A 24,497-nucleotide genomic window follows, 5' to 3' on the forward strand; every position below is an offset into this window, starting at 1 on the left:
ACCTTAAAGGGATACTGTGATGGGAAAAACATTTTTTTTCAAAATGAATCAGTTAACAGTGCTGCTCCAGCAGAATTCTGCACTGAAATCCATTTCTCAAAAGAGCAAACAGATTTTTTTATATTCATTTTTGAAATCTGACATGGGGCTAGACATATTGTCAATTTCCCAGCTGCCCCAGGTCATGTGACTTGTGCTCTGATAAACTTCAATCACTCTTTACTGCTGTACTGCAAGTTGGAGTGATATCACCCCCCTCCCTTTTCCCCCCCAGCAGCCAAACAAAAGAACAATGGGAAGGTAACCAGATAGCAGCTCCCTAACACAAGATAACAGCTACCTGGTAGATCTAAGAACAGCACTCAATAGTAAAAACCCATGTCTCACTGAGACACATTCAGTTACATTGAGAAGGAAAAACAGCAGCCTGCCAGAAAGCATTTTTCTCCTAAAGTGCAGGCACAAGTCACATGACCAGGGGCAGCTGGGAAACTGACAAAATATCTAGCCCCATGTCAGATTTCAAAATTGAATAATCTCTTTGCTCTTTTGAAAAATGGATTGAAAAATGGATTTCAGTTCAGAAGTCTGCTGGAGTAGCACTATTAACTGATGTGTTTTGAAAAAAACATGTTTTCTGATGACAGGATCCTTTTAAGCTGGTCATTAATTATTTGTGAGTCAGGAAAAACTGAACCCACACCTGACCCAAACCTGCAAAACCTTAACCCACAATCAACCCTAACCCATAAAATGTTGCCATTGTAGGACCCGCACTCGACCCGTACCCGCATCTTCTTGCTCTGTCCTAGGGAGTAGTGGAAGAGTGTACTGTACTTTCCCGGGCTGACCTACATCCAACCCTAACGTGCAGTGGTTGGCCAAATTTCAACCCAAACCTGCCCAACCAGTGGTCAACTTGTAGGTCACCACAGGTTTTAGGTCATCTCTACTGGTCATGCATTTCCAGAAGGCTTCAAAGTCCTCCAACGGCCTACCTTTCTATCAGAATAATCCTGTTGAGTAAGGGCTGTATTGGTGTTGATGTGGTCCTTAACCCATTGGATCACCATAAGCCCCTATTATGATCTGATCTATGGCCCAGAAACCAAACAGTCAGATCCTCCTCATTTAAAGCCTGTTGGACACAGTGTATGCCCAGCTTTACTTGCCCTGTCTTCATCTTTAACATCTAAAAATTAAGTGTCCAAATATTTCTGCCTTTGCAAAAGAAAGCAGTACATTTTGTATACGTGTATGTATTGATACCATAAGCTTCTCATCCTTGATGCAGTGACTTTTTTTGTGGCCGCACCATCTTGAAAACAAATCTTAGGTCTGTTTTATGGAGACTGTATCATGACCTGTATGATTAAATGACTAAAAGCCAATGAGCTGCTGCTGAAAAATTTAAAGTGCTTTTTCCTTTACTTAAAATACAATGTATATACATTAACTCAGAAACAGTGAGAGAGAGAGAGAGGTATCTGAGCCCCATACACAATATAAATGAAATGCATGCACTTTAGACCGCGTGGGAAGTGCTAATGTATTAAACAGTGGATTTAATAATTATTTCTGCAGCATCTGAAACAAATGACACAGCTCCTTGAGTGGGAGCCAGTAACGGCTGAAGATCTGCTAAATAACTTTTGGTTGGGTTTCTGGAAGAATTTGCTACTATCAATTTTGTTGATGAATTAAGTTAACATGTGACATCCTCTCTGGGCGCAGTGATGACTTTGGCAATGAAATGTATTTATAATTTCTCTGCAATATTCCTCACGGGCTCCATCCAATCATCACTATCATGGTACAACGATAAAAAACAAATTGAAGGTGACATCATTTCTTAGGTACCATGAAGGCAACATATTAGGAAAACACGGGAACTTCACCACTAAGCTGGCTGGTGACGGAAAATGAGAGTAATCGAAACTTAATGAGCCCCACGGGGATCCTAAAATTGATCCTTGACCTGGCAATGATTCTTTCCCAGACAGATATGTACAAATGTCTTATGATGAGACCTGATCATGAATGTTGTCTTTATTTGTAGAGACCCCATCTGCAGAAAGACACTTGTAAAAAGCTTTTTGTGATGCATACATAGTCAGGAGGGGGGATCCATAGATGTTTCAACACCTCCAATAATCAAGTTTCTTGTGGGAAATCAAGAGACAAAAGAAAAAGCTCGCTCAAATAAAAGTGATACTGTTAAGTTTCCCATGGAAAAATCTGTTTAACGCTAAAAGCTCGTAAGTGGGAAGAAGGCACAGTCAAAATGGTTTGATAGGACAATCACAGCCAGACAGCTGTAAAAATGGTATATGATTCAGATTGCTTAGGCTAGGACTACACGGCCGACATTGATGATTACACTTTACAAGTACATTAGAGGACATTATAGACAAATGGCAGCGGACCTTTTTACCCATAAAGTGGATCACCGTACCAGAGGCCACCCCTTTAGACTAGAAGAAAAGAACTTTCATTTGAAGCAACGTAGGGGGTTCTTCACAGTCAGGACAGTGAGGTTGTGGAATGCACTGCCGGGTGATGTTGTGATGCTGATTCACTTAATGCCTTTAAGAATGGCTTGGATGATTTTTTGGACAGACATAATATCAAAGGCTATTCTGATACTAAACTCTATAGTTAGTATACGTATGGGTATATAGAATTTAATTAAAAGTATGGAGGGGTGTGTGTATGGATGCTGGGTTTTCATTTGGAGGGGTTGAACTTGATGGACTTTGTCTTTTTTCAACCCAATTTAACTATGTAACTATGATGCGATCCAATGCTGGGCGCCTAAACACACGCGTCAAGTTGGATGCGACAGGAACAAGGTAAATAATGTAAAGTCGGATCGTGTTGCAACAGTGATCCGTTGCGACACGACTGTCGGATGCAAACGCTGCAAGCTGCGTCTGCATCCGACAGTCGTGTCGGACACTATCCGACGTTATATTTACTTACCTTGTTCCTGTCACATCCGACTTGACGCGTGCATTTAGTCGCCCAGCGTCGGATCTCATCAATGTCGGCCGTGTAGTCCTAGCCATAAAGAAGAAGGAAAAGGATAATCAATGGATGGTTTGTAATTATAATCGCTTACCTGAGACGCTGGGCTGGTGTTCTTGTTTGCACCGGCTTGGGGTATTTCTGTTGCAGCTCATTCGTCACCATCTTCTTCTCTTTAAGGACCTGAACTAGGGGTTGGCAGAAGATGCATGTGCCTAGGGCACAACAGTGGACAGGACAAAAGGCTTGTGCCTCTTCTTTCTGCCTACCCCTAGTCTGAGTATGTTCTGCTGCACATCCGTCACCACCTGCTCCTCAAATTTGCCTCCTCCAGTCATCAGAGGGAGTGTGTGTGTTCATTCGCTCTCTCACGGGGTTGGGTGGTTGGTTGGGGAGAGGTGACTGACTGGATTCCTAGGGTGCCCAACCAGCTTGGCCTGCCAATGCTCTCTTCAGCCCCAGTCTGTGTGCACATTTGCTTTTCACTCTACCTTGCATGGGCACTGGCCAGGGGCTGAAGATAAGAATGAAAAAGAAGATGGTCCTATTGATCCCCAGTAATTTTATCTTCTCCTTTAAGCCACACACTTAGAGGCCAATTTATTAGGGATGTACTCAATCACTATTTTGAGGATTTGGCTGAACCCTGAATCTTTCAGGAAGAATTCAGCCAAACCCCAAACTGAATCCAAACCATAATTTGCATATGCAAATTAGGGAATAGAAGGAGGAAAGAAAGTCTGTGCGGCACGGAGACAGAAAATATTATTATATCACCTTTAAATTAACCTTTAGCTTGTTATAGAATGGGCAATTCTAAGCAACTTTTCAATTTGCCTTAATTTTTTTATAGTTTTGGAATTATTCACCTTCTGACTCTTTCCAGCTTTTAAATGGGGGTCACTGACCCCATCTAAACACAAATGCTCTGTAAAGCTACAAATGTATTGTTATTGCTACTTATTACTCATCTTTCTTTTTAGACCCTCTGCTATTCATATTCAAATCAATACATGGTACAATTTGGACGCTACCAACCAGATTGCTGAAACTGCAAACTGAAGAACTGCTGAATAAAAAGAGAAATAACTCAAAAACCACAAATAATAAAAAAATGAAAACCAATTGCAAATAGTCTCAGAATATCATTATACTTGTAGTTAATGTAAATGTGAATAACCCCTTTAATCACGTGTCCTAAGCCAAGCGATTTTAAGGGTTCAGATTTGGTTGAACAGGCTCTTGGATTTGGCAATTGCAACCAGTGCTCATTCCTACAGTCAGCAGCAGACCCATCTGACAATATGACTAAAACTGGCCATAGACTCAAAGATCCACTCGCTTTCCCTGATATGCCACTAACGGCATGGCTTTATCGGGGGTAATTCGAACCGTATGGCCGAACGATCGAATTACGATACGCCAAGGGACTCCAACGGGAAGGTCAGTTAAAAATCAAACCTTCCCGATCTATATCGTGGCCAGATATCGATCGGGAAGACCCGTCAGAAGTTATATCAAGGGCAGATAAACTGTCAAATTGGTCCAAACGACCGATATCGGCAACATTATCTTTTATCATTACCTTTAGCCTTCCTCAGGCTGCACCACCTTCACAGATGGCAAGGGCCATATTAAACTTTAAAAATCGGGAATTCCTAGCTGCCCCAATGTGACTACGATACTTTTTTATAAATATGTTTCCCCTAAGCTTTGCAAACCGTTGATAGATTGGAATCGGTCCAACCTTATCCGATAAAAAATATAGGGTGGAGACCGTATATTCAGTAGCAAAATTCAAACTTCATTTTTCAAGCCTGTTCCAGGCCGTAAAAATGAGGCTGTAAAATTGTTGGGGCATGAACAGAATTCTATAAGCTTTATAAATAAAAGCTGTCTTGTCTGCTGCTTTGTGCCAAAAGCCACGCTACATTTTACTAGAGCTCTTATTTTGGAAGCCAGAAAGGTTTCATTGGAAATATCCCGCCTATGAGGAGTTAACAAGTACATTATCCTTCTACTAATGGAAAGTTAAAAATGTCAGAGCAGATTGACCCCGATGGCGAGTTAAAGTGTCCCAGGGCACGGACCTTGCTGAAGAATGTGCCACGGATTAACCTTGCTCCACTTGTCCCATTTGGCTTAAAGACCTATTAGGTTCGATTTCTCTTTGCCTCTAAAACCCCCAGATGAAATATGTTACACGATAGCAGTTCTTCAGTTTGGATATTTTAGAAAATTTTGTGCCAGACGTGTTGGGGAGGAGGGTGGGAGAAAATAATTTTGCTTTAAGGCACAATTTAATATAATCCCTTTAGCAGACTACATCGCTCTGCTCAGCTTGCTAAACACAGGCAGGTCAGCTACACAGTTGCCTAGAGAGAAATGTAAATTAACACAATGATTTTGCACAGGGAACTAGTGGGGAACCCGGCTTCAGCTTTCGCCTCCTTATTCTAGGAATTTTATATCAAGTTTGCTGCTTTTCAAATTCCTGCATGTACAAGCATCCAATGCGTACATTTAATACAGCTGAAAATGCATGATATAACCGTGGCAGAAAAAGATATCACAGACCATTATATTATATAAAAAAATGTGTTTGAGTTGTATAATGCATTGTAAAATTGCATGTTCAAATAGTACAGTTATTTGATGGTTACAAGTATTCATTAATAATGTCCTTATACAGGTAAGGGACCTGTTATCCAGAATGCTCAGGACCTGGGGTATTCCAGATAAGAGATATTTCCATAATTTGGATTTTCATGGCCATTGCTGTACCCTGCAGTGTGCAGTAGGATATGCAATACAAGTCTCTGTGTTCCATTTCCATATACACCAGATACATCGGGGGGGGGGTCTCATCACCAGAATGGTCAGTGCCTGAGGTCTTTCCTTAATTTGGATCTTCATAGCCATTGCTGTGCCCTGCAGTGTGCAGTGGGATATGCAATACAAGTCTCTGTGTCCCATCTCCATATACACACCGGCTACACATGGGGAGGTGTCAGCTCCATGCAGTTATGAGAACATTTGCAGGAGTTTAGAAGTACAGAGGAGTATATTGGCAGCAGTTTTTTCATTATAATAAATATAGGATGATACATTGTGATTCCACTCTTGTTTCTCTACATAGCATGACTGATGGAAGCCATGTAATGGGACGGGGTAGTATAGACTGTATATAGGCTTTACATGTTGGAATTGGTTTCTGAGAGCTAAAGGGGTCTTCAACCAGATTATGTAACTTGTGCATTACATTGAGAATGAAAATATGTGTATATAAGGTAGGGATGCACCGAATTCACTATTTTGGAAACCTTGGCGAAAGATTCGGCCAAATACCAAGACCAAATCCTAATTTGCATATGCAAATTAAAGGTAGGAAGGGGGAAACATTTTTTACTTGTCTTTCGACAAAAAGTCACGTGATTTTCCTCCCCACCCCTAATTCGCATATGCAAATTCGGATTTGGTTCGGCCAGGCAGAAGGATTTGGCCTTATCCAAATCATGCTGAAAAAGGCAGAATCCCAAACCGAATCCTGGATTCAGTGCATCCCTAATATAAACACATTCAGAGTCTGAAGCAGAGCATTTGAATTTTGTTGTATATTACAGGATACAGTAATTGTGAATTATTTCTTTCCCTGTTACATTTACAACAATGCTGTACTACTGGCACATTATTGAGCAGAACAAACTCTGAGGGTGCAGTCATCGAGCTGGTGGACATAGAGCCTTCTGCACTCATTATTTGTGAATTATTTCTCTTGCAAAGGGCCTGAGCAGTGATCCCCAATCAGTGACTCCAGAGCAACATGTTACTCACCAACCTTTTGGATGTTGCTCCCAGTGGCCTCAAAGCAGGAGCTTATTTTTGAATTCCAGGCTTGGAGGCAAGTTTTGTTTGCATAAAAACCAAGTGTAATGCCAAACAGAGTCTCCTGTAGGCTGCCAGTCAACATGGGGCTTTCTTTCATGCTTGTCTTGCTCCCCAACTCTTTTTACATTTAAATGTGGCTCAGGTGTATAAAGGTTGGCGACCCCTGGGCCTGAGGGGGGCACTGTAGATACTCTATCTGTATAGTGCCTGTGAGTGACACCAGGGGTTCCTTATGATGTATAGTGCCTGTGGTTATTACCAGGGGTATATTCTGTATGGTGCCACTGTCGGTACCTTATCTATATAATGCCTATGGGTGGCACCTGGGTTCCCCATGTGTAGAGTGGCAGTAGGGGTTCTTTATCTGCCCTGACAGATAGGAAACACGACTTTGTCAATATATGTATCCTTTTTACATGCTCTGCAGCCCCTTGATAAAAAAACAGAAGCATTAATTAATTACAATTTCTGCTCCCATATCCTCTTCAATCACCATGATTTGTTTTTAATATACCAGGAAAGTACACAGTGCTTTAAAATAATATTAAAACACAAGGGGGTGGGTGACTTAGCAATAAATTAACAAACACTGCTTTGAGAATTAGAAGCCGTATATCCTGTCCAATCTGTAGTTATTTAATGCAAAACAAAGACCTCCTAATACGACTTCAATGGCCATAATCTCGCTTTGTTTTTCATACATTTACTTCAGAGGCAAACAAATGTGAGAAGAGTGTGCTGCCTCTTCTGATTCTAGCTTACCCTGTGTGTCCCACATGTGCTCATGGGATAAGGTTACAAGAAAATGAAGCTTGATGCAGTGATTGTACGTCATTGAAATGCAATCAGTGTGCAGCCCAGCAATTTGCATTAATTATCAGTGCCCCTGATTTTTCACATGATCTTGTAACCTTATCATGGGAGGAATTGACAGATTCCATTTTCCATCTTTGATCCAGCAGTGTACTGGGGGCCCCTCTTGGAAAATGTCAATCAGTTTGGTGAAAAAAGCATCCAACCAGCTTTACTGGCAACCCTTGTTACAGCACAAAACAAATTATAGGGCTGATTTACTAAAGAAGAGAAAATGCAAAACCGTGACATGAAACATTCTTTCCAAAAATTAGGAGTCATTTAGTTAGATCCCTCTGGGCAGAACTGCAAGAACACTAACGGGTGCAAAAGTCTGTGCCTTAGTTCTCATTCATAGAACACTTCTGTCTGGGGTCTGGCTATGCTCTGCACATCGCAATGGATAAAATTGCGCCAAATAAATAAAAGAAGACATAATTCTAAGCAACTTTCCAATATAGATTTATTAAACATGTTCAGTGCTCTTCAAGTTATTTGTAAAAACAAATGCTGAAAGCTGCATTTGCTTAACTCCTGCCTTTTACTTAATCCCTTGCCTTGTCTTACATTATATCAACAGTCTGAGACACCAGGACAGAGAATAGAAAGGGACAGACACTGCTTTCAATGGTAAAACATAAAACTGACAGATTGGCACTGCACCAGGCCTGGACTGGCAATCTGTGAGTTTTGGCAAATGCCAGAGGGGCTGCTGTAAGATGCCATAGACAGTCACTGTGGAGTGGGCTGGTAAAGGACTGCTTTGAATCCCAGTCCAGATCTGTATGTGCTGCATGAAGTGCCATTTGACTATGAAACAACTAATTGAGTTTATAGCTTTAATCTTCCCAAACCAAAACATCACCCTCTGCCTGTGCTGCACCACTACTGGAACTCCCAGCACCCCTAGTGTGTAAAGGATCAAATGAATGTCTTCTCTGTATAATGCAGGTTTTTTCTTTCACATGTGTGTGTCCATCTCATGCTATTGCCACACGTGATGTTTATTGGCTTCAACCCACTTATGTCTCTGCAATGAGAGGGCACTGGTTCAGCCTGGGTAAATATACACAGAATGGGTTTCAGCACAAATGTATGTTTTCAATCCAAAATCTGCTCTGTGTGTCTGCACCCAGGCCAACACTGTGCCTGTCAATGAAGAGGCAAAAGTGATTGGGTTCCAGCAGGTCAGTTGTTTCTCACTAGTCTGAGACTGTAAGTGCAAGTGTGTGAGTCAATGCAAGTGTGTAAGTAAGAAAAACTATAGTTACTGACCATTGTATCTGATGCACTGATTCACCTGCTAATATGTGTGTGCCCAAGGCTTGATTTGCTTGTAAAGTGGATAAAGATGGCCACATTGGCTCAGAGTTATGACTCATATTATTTCCTCTGCACCGCATTTCTTTTCACCATAAGGCTATTTAACATTTTAGCTGATCAATAGTTCTCTCTTTCAAGTGTATTAACAATTCCATTCCTAGATTTGTGTTTGCCATGACAATATTTGTAAACATTTTGCTTGTGATGCTTTTAGCTACTTGCCCCACACTGAAAAATTTTCTGTGGACGCCCATGTTGCTTAGAATTATGTTTTCTTTTATAAGGCAAAAATAACATACTGTACATGCCACAACTGCCCACCTCTTATGAATACAGGGGATTGCACCCCTTCTTTTGCATTTGATACCCTCCCATGCTCATAATTAATGCCCTGTATTGTCTTAAATGCAGTTAGGTGCAGAATTTGCACTAGATATCAGAATCATTAATATTTTCAGCATTTCGTTTCACCTGCAAGAGAAGGTTTGGCATGATAGCTGAACATTGAAGTACTCTCAGCCCTTTAATTAAGTGGCAGGGCCAGATTTATTCATAGGGCACCCCTAGCTTCCCCTCCCCTTCCCAGCACCCCCTTCACATGCATTTGAACGCATGCTTAAAGGGATACTGTCATGGGAAAAAAACATTTTTCAAAATGAATCAGTTAATAGTGCTGCTTCAGCAGAATTCTGCACTGAAATCCATTTCTCAAAAGAGCAAACTGATTTTTTTATATTCAATTTTGAAATCTGACATGGGGCTAGACATTTTGTCAATTTCCCAGCTGCCCCTGGTCATGTGACTTGTGCCTGCACTTTAGGAGAGAAATGCTTTCTGGCAGGCTGCTGTTTTTCCTTCTCAATGTAACTGAATGTGTCTCAGTGGGACATGTGTTTTTACTATTGAGTGTTGTTCTTAGATCTACCAGGCAGTTGTTATCTTGTGTTAGGGAGCTGCTATCTGGTTACCTTCCCATTGTTCTTTTGTTTGGCTGCTGGGGGAGAAAGGGAGGGGGGTGATATCACTCCAACTTACAGTACAGCAGTAAAGAGTGATTGAAGTTTAGCACAAGTCACATGACTTGGGACAGCTGGGAAATGTCTAGCCTCATGTCAGATTTCAAAATTGAATATAAAAAATTCTGTTTGCTCTTTTGAGAAATGGATTTCAGTGCAGAATTCTGCTGGAGCAGCACTATTAACTGATTTATTTTGAAAAATTTTTTTTTTCCCATGACAGTATCCTTTTAAGTCTTATCTCATTGGATCAGAACAGAAATTTGTCCCATTGCATGCCACCCATAAAACTCTGATGCCCTAGGCCTTTGCCTTTGTGACCTTTCCAAAAATTCAGGCCTGTTGAGTGGGATTTTTCTTGGGCATCTATATTTCCAACATTGGAGCCCTGTAGTTTCAGGCAAGGCTGTACTGGACGGCAACCTGTGTCTTTGTCTCATGCCCCAAAATAGATGTGACTGGCGTGCAGTGCTAGTATAAATCGGCAAAGTAGACATAAGTTTGTTCTGTTTGACATTTTTAATGGCTGCAATAGGGCTACCATATTTACACTAAATGCTGCATCTAGTAATCATAAATGAGCCCTTATAGTATTTTCTACTTTACTTAACATTTCAGATATTAATATTATGACATAGTTCACATTTACATTACCATACAGTGGATTTTTTTTTTCTTGTTACCCCTTGGCTGATATGAACATTATAAAGGATAAAGGGGAATGTCAAACACACACAGGTCTCTGTTTTATAACACTTCAGTATTATTGAAAGGATTTCTGGTTTGGCCATCAGTCCTTATTGATAAATGCCTTGTTACAGAATGATTTGGCGAGTAAAGCCCGGCTTAGCCCCAGGTGTGCAGGAGCAGCCCCAAATAAATGGCTTCCAGATGATTCGGTAAATAAGGAAAAGCATTTGCATTTCTGTGCATGAGAATTATTATTTTTATAGCTCAGTCAATTTGTTTCAGGCTGTTTCTGATAAAGAGCTCGCTGCCCCTTCACTGGGTCCTGTGAGTGTTCATTCGGCCCATGTAACCCTACTTGGATAATATTACCTCCTAAAAATGGAATATTATTCACACTTGTATTCTGGGGGAAAAAATGGTGTAAAAATCAGTATGAAAAATGCTCCTTCCGTTTTTATTTTTCCTGTACAGGTAGTAGCGTTGCCAGATGTGTAGATGGATTTTATTTAAGCCAGTCTTATGGGAGCAAACCATTTGGAAATGATGATTTTTAGAAAGAAAAAAAGCAAAGCCTTTGGGTACCAATTACAGATGCTATGTGGCTGCGTATGGCAAATTTATTTGTATAGAATAAACATTTTCCTGAATAAATGTTTTCTGGTTATACATTTTAGACACACTGTGAGATGAACAAAAAAAGATGTATATTTTACTTTAATTTAACTGTTTAAAGTAACAGCCCGAGGCTCCCTACCTCCCTACCTGGAGAAATGCGCCAACTATCAATCCACAAGGTGCCCCCTTTTTCCCAGTTCTGCCCCCGGATTTGACCTTTATTTTTGGCGGCAGACAGGGGAAAAGTGTTTTTTATATATATATATAATGTTCCCAGAGGAGTCCCCCCTAAAGCTTCTATCCTAGTTATGGGCCCTAAATACCTATAGTCCTACCAGAGAGCTGCCAGATGATGGACAGAAGTGTTCTCTGAATGAGCCCTATGGATTTTGCTCCCTTAATACTCTTGGACTTCTGTCCTAGGTTTTTGTAAGTGACATCTATAGTGTTTCTCTGCCATTGAACTGCTAGAGGCCAGTGGCACTTTTATTTGAGACATGGCGGGAGAAGAGAAGTCTTCTTTTTTTTGTTTTTTTGACTATCACCCAGCCTAGGCGATAAAAATCATCCTAAAATTCTAGGGCTATAGGAACTTGAGGGCCTGTGACTTGGGTGGCAGCTTTAGGTCCCTATATTAAAAAAAAAGTGTTTCACCTGTCTGCTGCCAGAAACCAAGGTCAAACTTGGTGGCAGGACCGGGAAAAGTTCCTAGGGGGTGCCAAACAAAGGATATGATTGGCTATTCAGTTGCCCTATGAGGACTGGCAGCCTAGAAGGGGGCACTGATTTTTATGCAATTAAAACTAGCCTCCGAACCAGGAATTCAAAAATAAGCACCTGCTTTGAGGAGCAACATCCAAGGGGTTGGTGAGCAACATTTTGCTCTCGGGTCACTGGTTGGCGATCACTGCACTAAGGGTTATGTCACAGAGACACTAATAGCTACTTGTAGCACATTTTTCCCATGAATTGAGATTTTTTATATTATCTACTCATTTTCTTGCTTTTACCTCCATTCTTGCCTGACTATCTTGGGAGCTCAACCATTTCTTGCATGAAATAATTTGTGGAGAGTGAAGAGTTCTGTAGTTGGGGAAGTAAATCCTATGGGAACCTTACAAAGGTGGAGAAGGATTTTCTTCTCCAGAGTGGGAGTTCTTTTGGAATCTCCGTTACTCTACCTGCTTGTTGACAGAGATTTGGACTAATTTGCTCATAAAGCAGGTGATTTGTGTAGCCCCAGGGCCTGTAGGGTTTTAAGGCATCTTCTTTTCAGCAGACGATAGGGATTGAACTGGTAGCAGTGGTGTCAGAGTGTTGAAACCAAAGATAATTTTGCTGTGTGAGGCTTCGGTTGGTTTTGGATGTCAAATCGGTTGTAAATTGGAATACAGAATGCTTATTGTACGAAAGAAGAACATTTTACAGACGAGAATCATTTCATATAATGGATTTTTCAAACACATTTTTTGACATCTGCAATACATATTAAGTATTGAACTGGGGCTCTTTCCAAGAATTGCAGCCCGGGCTTGGTCTAAATCTGGTTCACAGCTGTCACTTTTGAAAGACACGTATAATTTGCAACCTTACAGTAGCTGACTGGCTTTCTCCTTCCTTTCCAGAGTGTCTCCGCTGCAGAAATCTGAAATAGTAGACATGGTAAAGAAACATGTGAATGCCATCACGCTGGCTATTGGAGATGGTGCCAACGATGTAGGAATGATCCAGACCGCACACGTAGGAGTTGGGATCAGTGGGAACGAGGGCATGCAAGCAACCAACAACTCCGATTACGCCATAGCTCAGGTCAGAAGCACAAAAGAGCAGCTGCTTTATAATTGCGATAGTGGGATCAGCTGCCTGCCACCAAAAGCCCTTTTTGCACAGTCACTGTGTGGATATCTTATTGACGCCACCATATATTCCAACGCCTTCAGTCCATTAGGAATGCATATTATTTGCTTTTTTTTTAATGCCTTTCCTGGGACTTTGCCTCTGCAGACAAAGCAACTGTGTCTAAATATACTTTAATATGTCTCCATCAGGCATGTTAAACTGGTGTGTCATTGGACACGTGTAACCGTCTCCTTCTTTGTGGCCCCCAGAACCTTTTGATGTCTCAAATTAAATGTGGCCCCAAATTTGTTTTCTTCTCTGACAATTATTTTCTTTTTTCTGTAGCAATCGAGTTACTGTTTTTGTTTGGAAATTTGGTTAAAGGGGAACTATCTCGAAAATAAAATTTGAATATAAACTTCGTCATACTGAAATAAGAAACTTTCTAAAAACAGTCAATTAAAAATTCTTTACCGTTTCTGAATTAAGAAAGTTTATCTTGACTATTCCTCTCTCAGCATCTCTTTCTCTTCATTCTCTCATCATGCAGCAGTTGGGTGTCAGATATTCATTGACAGTTAGATCCAATGTAACTTATAGAGGGCTCCTTTTGCCTAGAAGATGTATTAGAGCTCACTCTTTTAAAATTACCAAACATCATGTCTCTCTACATGCAGAATTTGTGCAAAAGGCAGTTATTTTGTTAGATTTTGTTTTTACAGGAATCAGTTATTTGAGTGAGCTCTAATTCATCTGCTAGGAAAGGAAGCCCCCCTATAACATATATTGGTTCATTCATCTGAATGAAGACATAATGAAGAGAAATAGATGTTGAGAGAGGCATAGTTGAGAAAGGAAACTTGATTCTTTTAGAAACCATGCAGCATTTTTAATTGATTGTATTTAGAAAGTTTCTTACTTCAGCATGAGGAAGCATATATTAGATTTTCATTTTCACAATAGTTCCCCTTTAAAAAGAAGACACCATCAACATAAATGTAGCTCATGTTCTGAAGGTTATTTGAGCAATAAAAGAGTTCATCTTAAGGTTAACTTTTAGGGGGTTATTTGCTATACTCCGAATGCAAAAATCACGAAACATTTGTGATTTTCTTTTATAAAATCAGACTTTTTTAAAAAAATCACAGATTTTTCAGAATTTATTAAACCCCAAATCAAGTCCAAATCTGAAAATCCGACATCTCAGACCTGTCGAGGTTGCATATAAGTCAATGGGAAAAGTCCCAATGATCTTTTGATGTGTGCTGGGTTTTGTGCAATACCCTGAAGTTTTCGGGTGAAAATTCCGGAAAAATCGGATGAAAAAAATCAGAAAAAAACCATGAAAATCAAATTTCTTACCGTAAATCAAATTTTTGGGAAAATGTACTGTAATAATAAATCAGCGTAAAAAACCCAAGCTGATTTGATCGGTGTTTGTAGCAGAAAATATTGGAATAAATTCAGACTTTCTCTGATTCTGATAAATAACCCCCTTAGTATGATGCAATTGGTTTTCATTTTTTTATTATTGTGGTATTTGAGTTATTCAACTTTTTATTTAGTAGCTACAGTTATAGGCATCGGCTTCTCTGATTGGAGAACTCCGTCTCTTTTTCCAGGTACTTGGCTTTTAAATAGAAGTGTATTTCAACTCAGATAATTGGTTTACTAGTACCTGTAAATAGGCACAAATAAGTTGCTTTATTAACTAACAATACCATGTGCTGAGTACGCTGGTCATCATGATATATACAAACAGTAGTCTATATTCCATCATAGTAGAAACACATGAACAGGTTGGGAACTAAAGCTTTAGGGCTCGGAGATTGGAAGGGAAGAACCGTTAGACAACTATGGAAAAATACACACACGTGTTCTCTATCACTAATGTCCATGCATGTGTAATATTGTATAGCTTGACTTCTGTCAAGGTTAATAAGCTTTTACAAATATTTATACCTTATAGTGTAGTCTCCCATGGATTATTTGATGTTTAAGCGCTAGGTTACAAGCTCAGCACTTGCTGTTCTGAAGTTGCATTTGTTAATCTGTTGACTCGTGTATATTTGATACTTAAGATTCATGAAATGTTTCTGTTTTCAGTTTTGCTACTTGGAGAAGCTGCTACTCGTGCACGGAGCTTGGAGCTACAATCGAGTGACCAAGTGCATTCTATACTGTTTTTACAAGAATGTGGTTCTCTACATCATTGAGGTAAGATTAAATGTATGAAAACCCACCATTGCGATCATATGAGTAATGGCGGCCATCCTTATGGGGACCTCCAAAGTGTTTGCCTTTTGATGGAGCCAAGTAAAACACACAAGTGACACAGACATTTATCAAGTGGTGAATTTCCTTCACATCATTTACACACCAATCTCTAAAAATGGCTCAGCTTTCTCTGCTCACGGAGTATCTCGAACAATATACACCGAGCAAGAAATCCATTAAGTGTCAAAAGACAGCTGCCATAATATTCAAAAGGCACATGTTTCGAGCTTCTAAGTACTTGCGAGAGACCTTCCCAGCTCTTTATATTTCAACTTCAAACACTTTGCATAGCTCGCTCTTGGCTGGTATGGAGCACTGCAGCTATGCTTTTTATTCTACACACAAGGTAAATCCTTGGCTAAATCCTCCTCTCCAGCTCACAGCTCCTATATACAGCTGGAGAAACTTCTCAGCTTTGATATTTATATAACTAAAGAAATGACACTGGTGACCTTTCTGTCTTGAAGAGCTTTAGGGAGAGCCGTGATATTTTCGTCATGTAGTCCACAACTTCCAAAGATTGTCATGAAGGAAAGTATTCCTAAAGTAATGTGCTGCATGAAACACCATACATACAATACTTTAATGATATATATGTGTGTATGTGTGTGTACAGATACATAGATAAATGCTTGTCTGTGTGTGTGTTTCTTGTTGTTCATTAGTGTTGCATAAGGAAATGATGAAGGTCTTGGACTAAAGGTTCTAAACCTCTCAAGCTTATCACATGAAGTACATTTGCTCTGTAGCAAAGCTGCAAGGGGAAGCGTTATGTTTGCCACTAAGCACAGTATATTTACAAATACAAGTATGGAACCTGTTATTCAGAAACCTGTTATCTAGAATGTTCCAAATTACAGGAAGTCCGTCTCCCACAGACTCCATTGTATCCAGATAATCCAAATTTTTAAAATGATTTCCTTTTTCTCTGTACAGGTATGGGAGCTGTTATCCAGAATGTTTGGGACCTGGGGTTTTCTGGATAACGGATCTTTCCGTAATTTGGGTCCTAGAAATTCATTTAAACATTAAATAATTAAATATTAATTATATCTTAGTTGGGATCAAGTACAAGCTACTGTTTTATTATTACAGAGAAAAAATAAATCATTTTAAAAAATTTGGATTATTTCTGGATATCGGGTTTCCGGATAAGGGATCCTATACCTGTAATAATAAAACAGTACCTTGTACTTGATCCCAACTAAGATATAATTCATCCTTATTGTAAGCAAAACCAGCCTATTCGATTTATTTATGATGACATGATTTTCACTTACCTATTGAAGTCCAAATGCCAAAAAAATCACGAGTTTTTTTTTACTATCAAATCTGATTTATTTTTTTTTGTGGGAAAAAAACAAAAATGTTTCGGGATTCATTATACCCCGAGGGTATAAAAAGTCAGAATCTCAGACCTGCCGAGGTTGTATATAAGTCATTTGGAGAAGTCCCGAAGATATCCTGATCTGCGTTGGGTTTTGTGCAATAATCCAAAGTTTTTGTGGTTTTCAGGCAAAAATTGGTTTTCGGGTGGAAAATCTGCAAAATTCTTACGGTTCGAATTTTTCATGATTTTTCAAGGAATTTTACCTGTGCGGATTTGGTCGGAATCGTTTTCAGAAAATACTCATATATTTTCGGATTTTGATAAATAACCCCCTAAAGATATGAAGATCCAAATTACAGAAAGAGGCATTATACGGAAAACCGCAGATCCCGAGCATTCTTGATAACAGTCCCATCCCTGTAGTAAGCAAAGTTTTGAGAACGTGGCACATGTTGGCAAATTAAAGTAGAATGTTAGGCATATTACTGGTGGGGGGGGCACGCCACAGCATTTATTTTAGAGTGTTTCCCTACTTCAAATAAACTCTCGTTCTTAATATATTGTTTTTTTACAATTAAAATATTAAAAATGGTAAAAGAAAAACAAAAAAACAAGCGAGAGCAGTAAGAAAAAGGAATTGATGCTATTTGAAAACAATAAGATTTGTGATGGTGAACTGATCCTTTAACACTGAATTGACATGACGTAGACTTTAGAAAATCTAAAATGTTATTATATTTTTAGAATAACTGTTATGTTTTTAAATCATATTTACCTTCTTAAATCCATAGCAGAGGTACAGCTTAGCGCAGTGGGATATTATAGTAGTATATTTCTTGTAACAGGAAGCACAACGCTTCCAGAAGAAAGATCATATCAAAACATTGTTGAGTTTCTTATAAAGAAAATAAATGGAATCTACAATTTTGTTATTAGGTGTCTGCCTTTGCTTTTTTTTTTTTTTTCTTGTTGAGACTAGTGAACCGATAGGCCTGATTTAATTTCCATACGTCCCTTTATCCTGGCTTTTCCCCAAAACATTATGATGTGCTTATACTTACGGCAGAAGCAGGAGAGTTCTTTCTTTGGTATATGGCTAAACAGACAAGTAGATATTCTGCATCTCATCGAATGTCTTGGTATATGGACATAACCAGGACTAATAAAGGCGCCCATACACGGGCCGATAAAAGCTGCCGACAGACCAAGTCGGTAGCTTTTGGCCCGTTTGCGGGGCCATCCAACGGGCTTTCCCGATCTATATCTGTCCGAAAGTCGGGCAGATCTCGATTGGAAAGGTTAAAAAATCCCGTCGGATTGCGGCTGCATTTGATCCTATCATTGGGCACTAAGGCCCATGATCAGATCAGCCCGATATCGCCCACTTCAATGTGAGCATATTGGGATGGATCCACTCGTTAGATCTCTATGTCCGCTCATCAGATCTCAACGTCTATGGCCGTAAGGCCTAAGACTTAACTGTAGTGTTACCTATACTAACTGAAAGTTATATATGATATATAGGATTAATACATATATATTCTATTATAATTCTTGAACTGGAAAATCACTAGAATTTATATGAAACCTGGTTGCTTTTTTTCAAATTCTGAAGACATCACATGAAGGCTCAGGTCAGACTCATGTAGGTGACATATAGAGGTCTATTTACCAAAATTCCTATTAGTGTCATTTTAGAGGTTTTTCCTACTTCAAATAAACACAGTCAAAATTGTAAAATTTACTAACTGGTGTAGAGGACAATTCATTAGCGAAAGAGACCGTTGCTAGAGCAGTTTCGCACCCTATCGCCAGGCAAGTTTTTGCTCAGGCGAACAATCGTTACTCTGCAAATTCATTAAAGTGCGAATTTTACGTTACCTCTTTCAACATAGTTTCCTTCGACCTAGTTATACCTGGGGAACTGATAAGATGAAGCTACATCCTTTATTGGTGTTTTAGCTGGTTGTTAGTAATTCATTAATCAATGTTAAATTAATTGTTTATGAGTTAGAAATTACCTAATAGACACAATATTTAAAAGGAAAATTAATAGTGTCTTAGTTTTACCCTATTTAATGCTAATTTATTGAGGTTAAGCACTAGCACTTTGTGGGATGAATTATTAAGGGGGGAACCTATAGATACTGGATCACGAGACCAAATGGTTTAATTGAAATCAAATCACACAGTGATAATATCTAACTTTTTGTATTTTTTCTGATTAAGAAGACGCCAGATACTTTCCTTCTTTTCTCCTATACAAAAGAAAATTGTTAACACACAAATTCTAAATAGTTAGGACTTTTGAAGACAATACCACTTTAAAATATGAAAAAACGCCAGCGTTTTTTTTTTTAGAACTTTTATGACTTTTCGTCATACAGGATATGATGTCACTGATATAAGATTGACAAGGATGTAGCTTCATCTTATCAGTACAAAAATTGAATACTGACGGAAGTCAGATCCCCTCTTTTTAGTTAATTTTATATATCTGAAGTTAGATCATTCCTTTTTTATTGAAACAATTTTCTTTTACCAATTTGAGGGGCATGCCACATTTGTTTGAGGCTGGGCTCATATCTAGGGCATTAGAGGATCTCTTCTGTTTTTATTTTATTTTGCTTCCTTGGACATTTGTAATAAAAAGCGGCCACTTCAAGCATTTGCACCAACATCTCTAATAAAGACGTCCATACGACCTATATGTGCCCGCCCTATTCAAATTGACCTAAGCATAAGAGTACTAACGACATTTTGCTAGGCAGGATTGAACGCTAGTGAAAGATCTCTATGAAATGCTTGCACTGACAAATTAACGTTAGTCAAATTTCACCAGCGTTTGGCTACAGAGATGGAACGGAGCATTTGCTCGTGAAAATTCGTCCTTTAGTGAATTACCCCCATGGGAGCTGCGCTGCTCCTATAGGACCGTTATAAATCAATTCTGATTTTTAAAGGTTTTCGGATTTTTTAGAGGTTTTCGAAGTATTGGGATTTTTAAGTGCATCATTCAGTGTCATTTTCCGTTAATACTTTTTTATTCTTATTTTTTAATACATTTCAGGACATTCGTAGTTCTAGGGAGTTATTTATTAAACCTGAATGCAAAAATCATGGAAAATTCGTGATTTTTTTTTAAATAAAATCTGACTTTTAAAAAAAATCACAAATTTTTGGAATTTATTAAACCCCGAGGATGGAAGAGTCTGAATCTGAAAATCCGGCATCTCAGACCTGTCGAGGTTGCATATAAGTCAATGGAAAATGTCCCAATGATTTTTTGACGTGCGCTGGGTTTTGTGCAATACTCCGAAGTATTTTGAGTATTCAGGTGAAAATTATGGAAAAATCTTGAAAATCGGATGAAAAAATCCAAAAAAAAATTAGTGAAAATCGGATTTTGTTTTTCCTGCAAAGCAAATTTTTGTGAAAATGTAATAATAAATAAGCGTTAAAAACCCGAGCGGATTTGATCGTAGTTTGTAGCAGAAAAAATCGAGATAAATTCTGACTTTGATAAATAACCCACTTAGAGTCTGTACCAACATATGCCTGAGATGTTTCCGTGCTCTGCTGTTTTTTTGCATCACCATAATACATACTTAGTTTAATATATTGCAAGGAATGTCATTGTAACATTTCTGTCTGTTTTTAAGCAGCCCCTAAGAATATTAGTGAAGCATCTAATGAATTTTGCCAAGAAGCTGGCCCTTACCCAAACATGTTTTAACTTCTCATGGATTTTCTGGTCTTGTCAAGTGTGAAATTGTTGCAATGTCTGCTTGGGTCTGACTTGAGATGTTCATCTGAGGGGATATGGCCACAGTTGACCTCACATGTTTTGAAAAGATACTTTCAAAGTTCATCTTGACAATGATTTTTTTTACCTATCTTTGGAAAATGTATTGATTGGTGAATTTAGCAGTGTGACTTCATATATTATACTTTTTTAATACTTTTTGGCATTTGGACATTCCTATCCGTAGCTCAGTTTTCTGCATCAAGAAAATAACTAATAATTTCACCCTAGTTCAACCAACCTTCCTACTATTTGGCTAAAAATCACTGCAGTTGTTTGCATCAAGAATTGCCACGTGTAGGGTAAAAGAAAAATAAATGTATAAAACACAGAAGTCATTGGAGAAACATTGATACAAACATCCACATTTGTTTTGGTGTGTCTGTTGTGCCTTAATGAAAATACATGACCATTACCATTTTTAATGTTTTGTTGCATTCCCATTGTAAAGCCACAACGGTCTGACCAACAGATACAATGCTGAAATATTTTCTTTCTGGTAACGGTATGGGGCCTGGGGTTTTTCCATAATTGGATCTTCATACCTTAACTCTACTAAAAAATCATATAAACATTAAATAAACCCAATAGACTGACTTTGCTTGCAATAAGGATTAATTATATCTTAGTTTGGATCAAGTACAAGGTACTTTTTATTATTACAGAGAAAAAGAACATAATTCAAAGAAAATTTGGATTATTTGGATAAAACGGAGTCTATCGGAGTTGGTCTTTCTGTAATTCAGAGATTTGTGGATAACAGGTTTCCAGATAATGGATCCCATACCTGTATTCTCTTTTCTCTCTTTGCCTCTGTTTCTCTCTTTCAAACATACTGTACCAGTTTCTCTTTAGCAATTGGATAATTTCTCCCTAGCTTCATCCTGACACTAATCATTCCATCAGCTTCAATAAATTCACATTCTCACCCATTTATAGAATGTATGCCTTAAACTCTTGAGCTTGCCTTTGGGGTCACATACCCTTGATGCCTTGTGCAGTATGGAATGAGTTGCTTGTTCTTATCTGCTGAGATGCCTCTGATGCCCCTTCTCTCCAGCCCATTGGAATAGATCAAAGCACTTCTCTTCCTCATCTTTTGTTACTCAGAAGCACTTTGGGGCTAAACTTTCTTTTCTTCAAGTTATTGCTACTCCATTCCATGTTGAGTGGCTGCATCAAACTCAGTCTTCTGAGTGACATGTTTTGGGTTTCTTGCCCATATGTATTTGTCTATCAAGTGCAAAACCTACATCTCCGGACACCATGTGGTGTTTCCAAAATCTTCAATTGCAACCTGTGAAGTGTGGGCTTAAAATACTAATACAATGAAAACACAGTTGACCAATTAATGGAGTATACTTCTTCAACTGGATTAAATAAACTTTCACACTTAAAACATCTTTTCAAAAATTTTCTTATAATCGGGAAGGGTGTTATCTATGTTGTAGGTCACCTTTGTGACTGTGATGATCATTTCACAAGTGAAAGATTCTACTCTTACAGTGGCGTAACTAGGGCCCCATGGGCATGGCGTATCTCACCAGCGTTTCTCCTCAGCCCTCCATAACTACCCGCGGCTGAATATAATTTTATAAGAATTCATTTCCCATTGATCTTGTGTAATATGTTGAATGGGAGTGTTGCAAAAACAATGTATTTCTCTGTAATTGCTATACAGCAATATAATTTATAAGGCATAGCTGATTAGCATTTGGCTTCCCTACTAGCTGAGTAATTTGCTTCTGAAGTTAGTAGTTAAGTGAAAACAGTGTATACACACAAATTGGTATAGTCAATAAGGACTGGAAGAATTCAGATGTTATCTATTAATAATCTAATGTTATTTCTACATCGGTTGGGCATTTGGAAGAACATAATCTGAAATCTATACTAGTTCCTGTGTGCATTGGGCATTCCGCCAGCATACACTTTTAGAAGCTGAGTCGAATTCTATTTTAGACACTTCAGTGCCAGCACATAGAATCCTATGAGCTTTCCAAAAGTCAAAGTGCAGATTGGTTTGGGCTAAGGCCAAAGGCTGAACCACGGAGGCTAGATTGAAAGGGAATGTTCTAATATTTGTATTTGGTGAGAAACAGACCTAAAACACATTTTCGTAGCAGATAAATAATATAAGAACATTATGAACATTTTAACTTACGTTTATTTGCCTCCTTACAAAAAATGAGAATGAAATTCTAATCAATAGCATTGTTAATAGTAGTTTCATGTAAAATGTAGGAATACGTTGGTATATCCTTAAGTAAAGCAAAGGAATATTGACACATCTTGAAAATAGAGACTGCCCCTAACTGCCCTCTACTTACAGTATTTTGGGAATAAGACCTGGAATTATTTTTTTTTTATTTGCAAAGATGAAATACCCATGTATGGCCAATAAAACAAATAATTCCAGGATGTTGTTGCAGAAACCTAAAAAAACATATCTGTGGATTGCTCATTGTTTAGAGCAGTGATCTCCAAACTGTGGGTCTGGCCCCATTACAGAGGCCAAGAGGAGTGTCAGGGAGTCACTGCATAGTAGCCACATAGACTAAAAATTTGAGTATTAATTAGATTATTCCTATGCTCCACATTCTTGCAATTATAGTAGAGTGAAGGTTTCAACCATGATTTTATATATCTGTACATTTTTTTTAAATGAATTAAAAAAAAAATTGGCTTTTATTTCCTATGCAGTATAAAAGCAAATCCCTTTATATGGAAACTATATTGTTGTACACAAAAAAATCAGGTACCCTGCGGAATGAAGGTAGGATTTTCAGGTGCTTGTATAGTTGGGGGCCGGGTTGCCGGTCTCATCTAAATTTCTTATCTTATGTTATATTGACTATATTTTAGTCCTTTTAAAATTTTACAAAACTTGTTTCTGTCCTGCCCACATTTGATGATGTCACTTCCAGTTTGCATGAACATCACTTCCTGTTTGATGGTTGTCAGCGGGCTGTGGGTCTGGGTTACGGATAAGGATAAGGCAGTTGCGGGTCCGGGTCGGGTAGCGGATCACAGTGTCTAAATATGCGGGTTGTGGTTCGGGTCGCGGGGTCGGGTACAGGTCTTGGACATTGGTTCCGCACAGAACTCTACCTCCCACCCCCTACAATTTTTTTAACTTTACGTGGTTGATCTACCTCTGGAGTGATGTCACTTCTGGTCCATGGTAACATCACTTACAGTTTCATGGCTCCCTAGGTTGGACGGTAAGTAAAATCATTGCTGGATTTTTGGGTAGGGAGCATAGGGGGTGATGGGTGTGGATTAGTTTGAGGGTCAGCAGCAGTGGTGTAACTACAGGCTGCTGGCAAAAAATATTGGAGGGGCCTGGAGTGAACCTCTACCACCCACCCGTCCTGCTCGTGTTGTCTACTTCCAGCATGACAGCTTGAGAGGAGGAAGGTAGGGGGTTCCTCTAGTGGTATAGAGGAAGAAGACCCGACAGGTTCCCCTGGGCCACAGGGTCTGATTCCTCTATAGTTATGTAACTGGTCAGTAGGTCTGGGTTGGGCACTACCAGACCAGGCCCATGTCTGAACTATTCCTAATACTGGGTATTGTGCAAATGTTAGAATTCTTTAAATACTGCTGCCAATAAGACAATTACAAATATATCTAACAACAAGGGTCAAAATGATCTAATACATGTCTCAGCACAACAAAGTCTACCCTGTTCTTTAGTGTGTGGACCTGACTTGTACGTTTGATCACCACATGATCTTCTAATCAGAATGGAAAACTGTATATGTCCTATGTTATTTCTCAGTGAACGCTGTGCTGCATTTGATATTGTGGAACGCAGAATATTAATAGAGCG

General features: G+C 38.9%; 1 protein-coding gene across 2 annotated transcripts in view; it reads left to right on the forward strand.

Annotated features, from left to right (window-relative positions):
• The window catches only part of LOC108707568 (phospholipid-transporting ATPase IB), a 425,456-nt gene that overhangs the window by 203,481 nt on the left and 197,478 nt on the right, over positions 1 to 24,497 (forward strand). For both annotated transcript variants that reach the window (XM_018245563.2, XM_041582662.1), the window contains exons 26-27: positions 13,037 to 13,220; positions 15,357 to 15,467. In XM_018245563.2, coding sequence (XP_018101052.2) covers positions 13,037 to 13,220; positions 15,357 to 15,467 — 295 coding nt within the window. The remainder of the gene's footprint in view (positions 1 to 13,036; positions 13,221 to 15,356; positions 15,468 to 24,497) is intronic.

This window comes from Xenopus laevis, chromosome 2L (genome assembly GCF_017654675.1).
Source record: "Xenopus laevis strain J_2021 chromosome 2L, Xenopus_laevis_v10.1, whole genome shotgun sequence".
NCBI lineage: Eukaryota > Metazoa > Chordata > Amphibia > Anura > Pipidae > Xenopus > Xenopus laevis.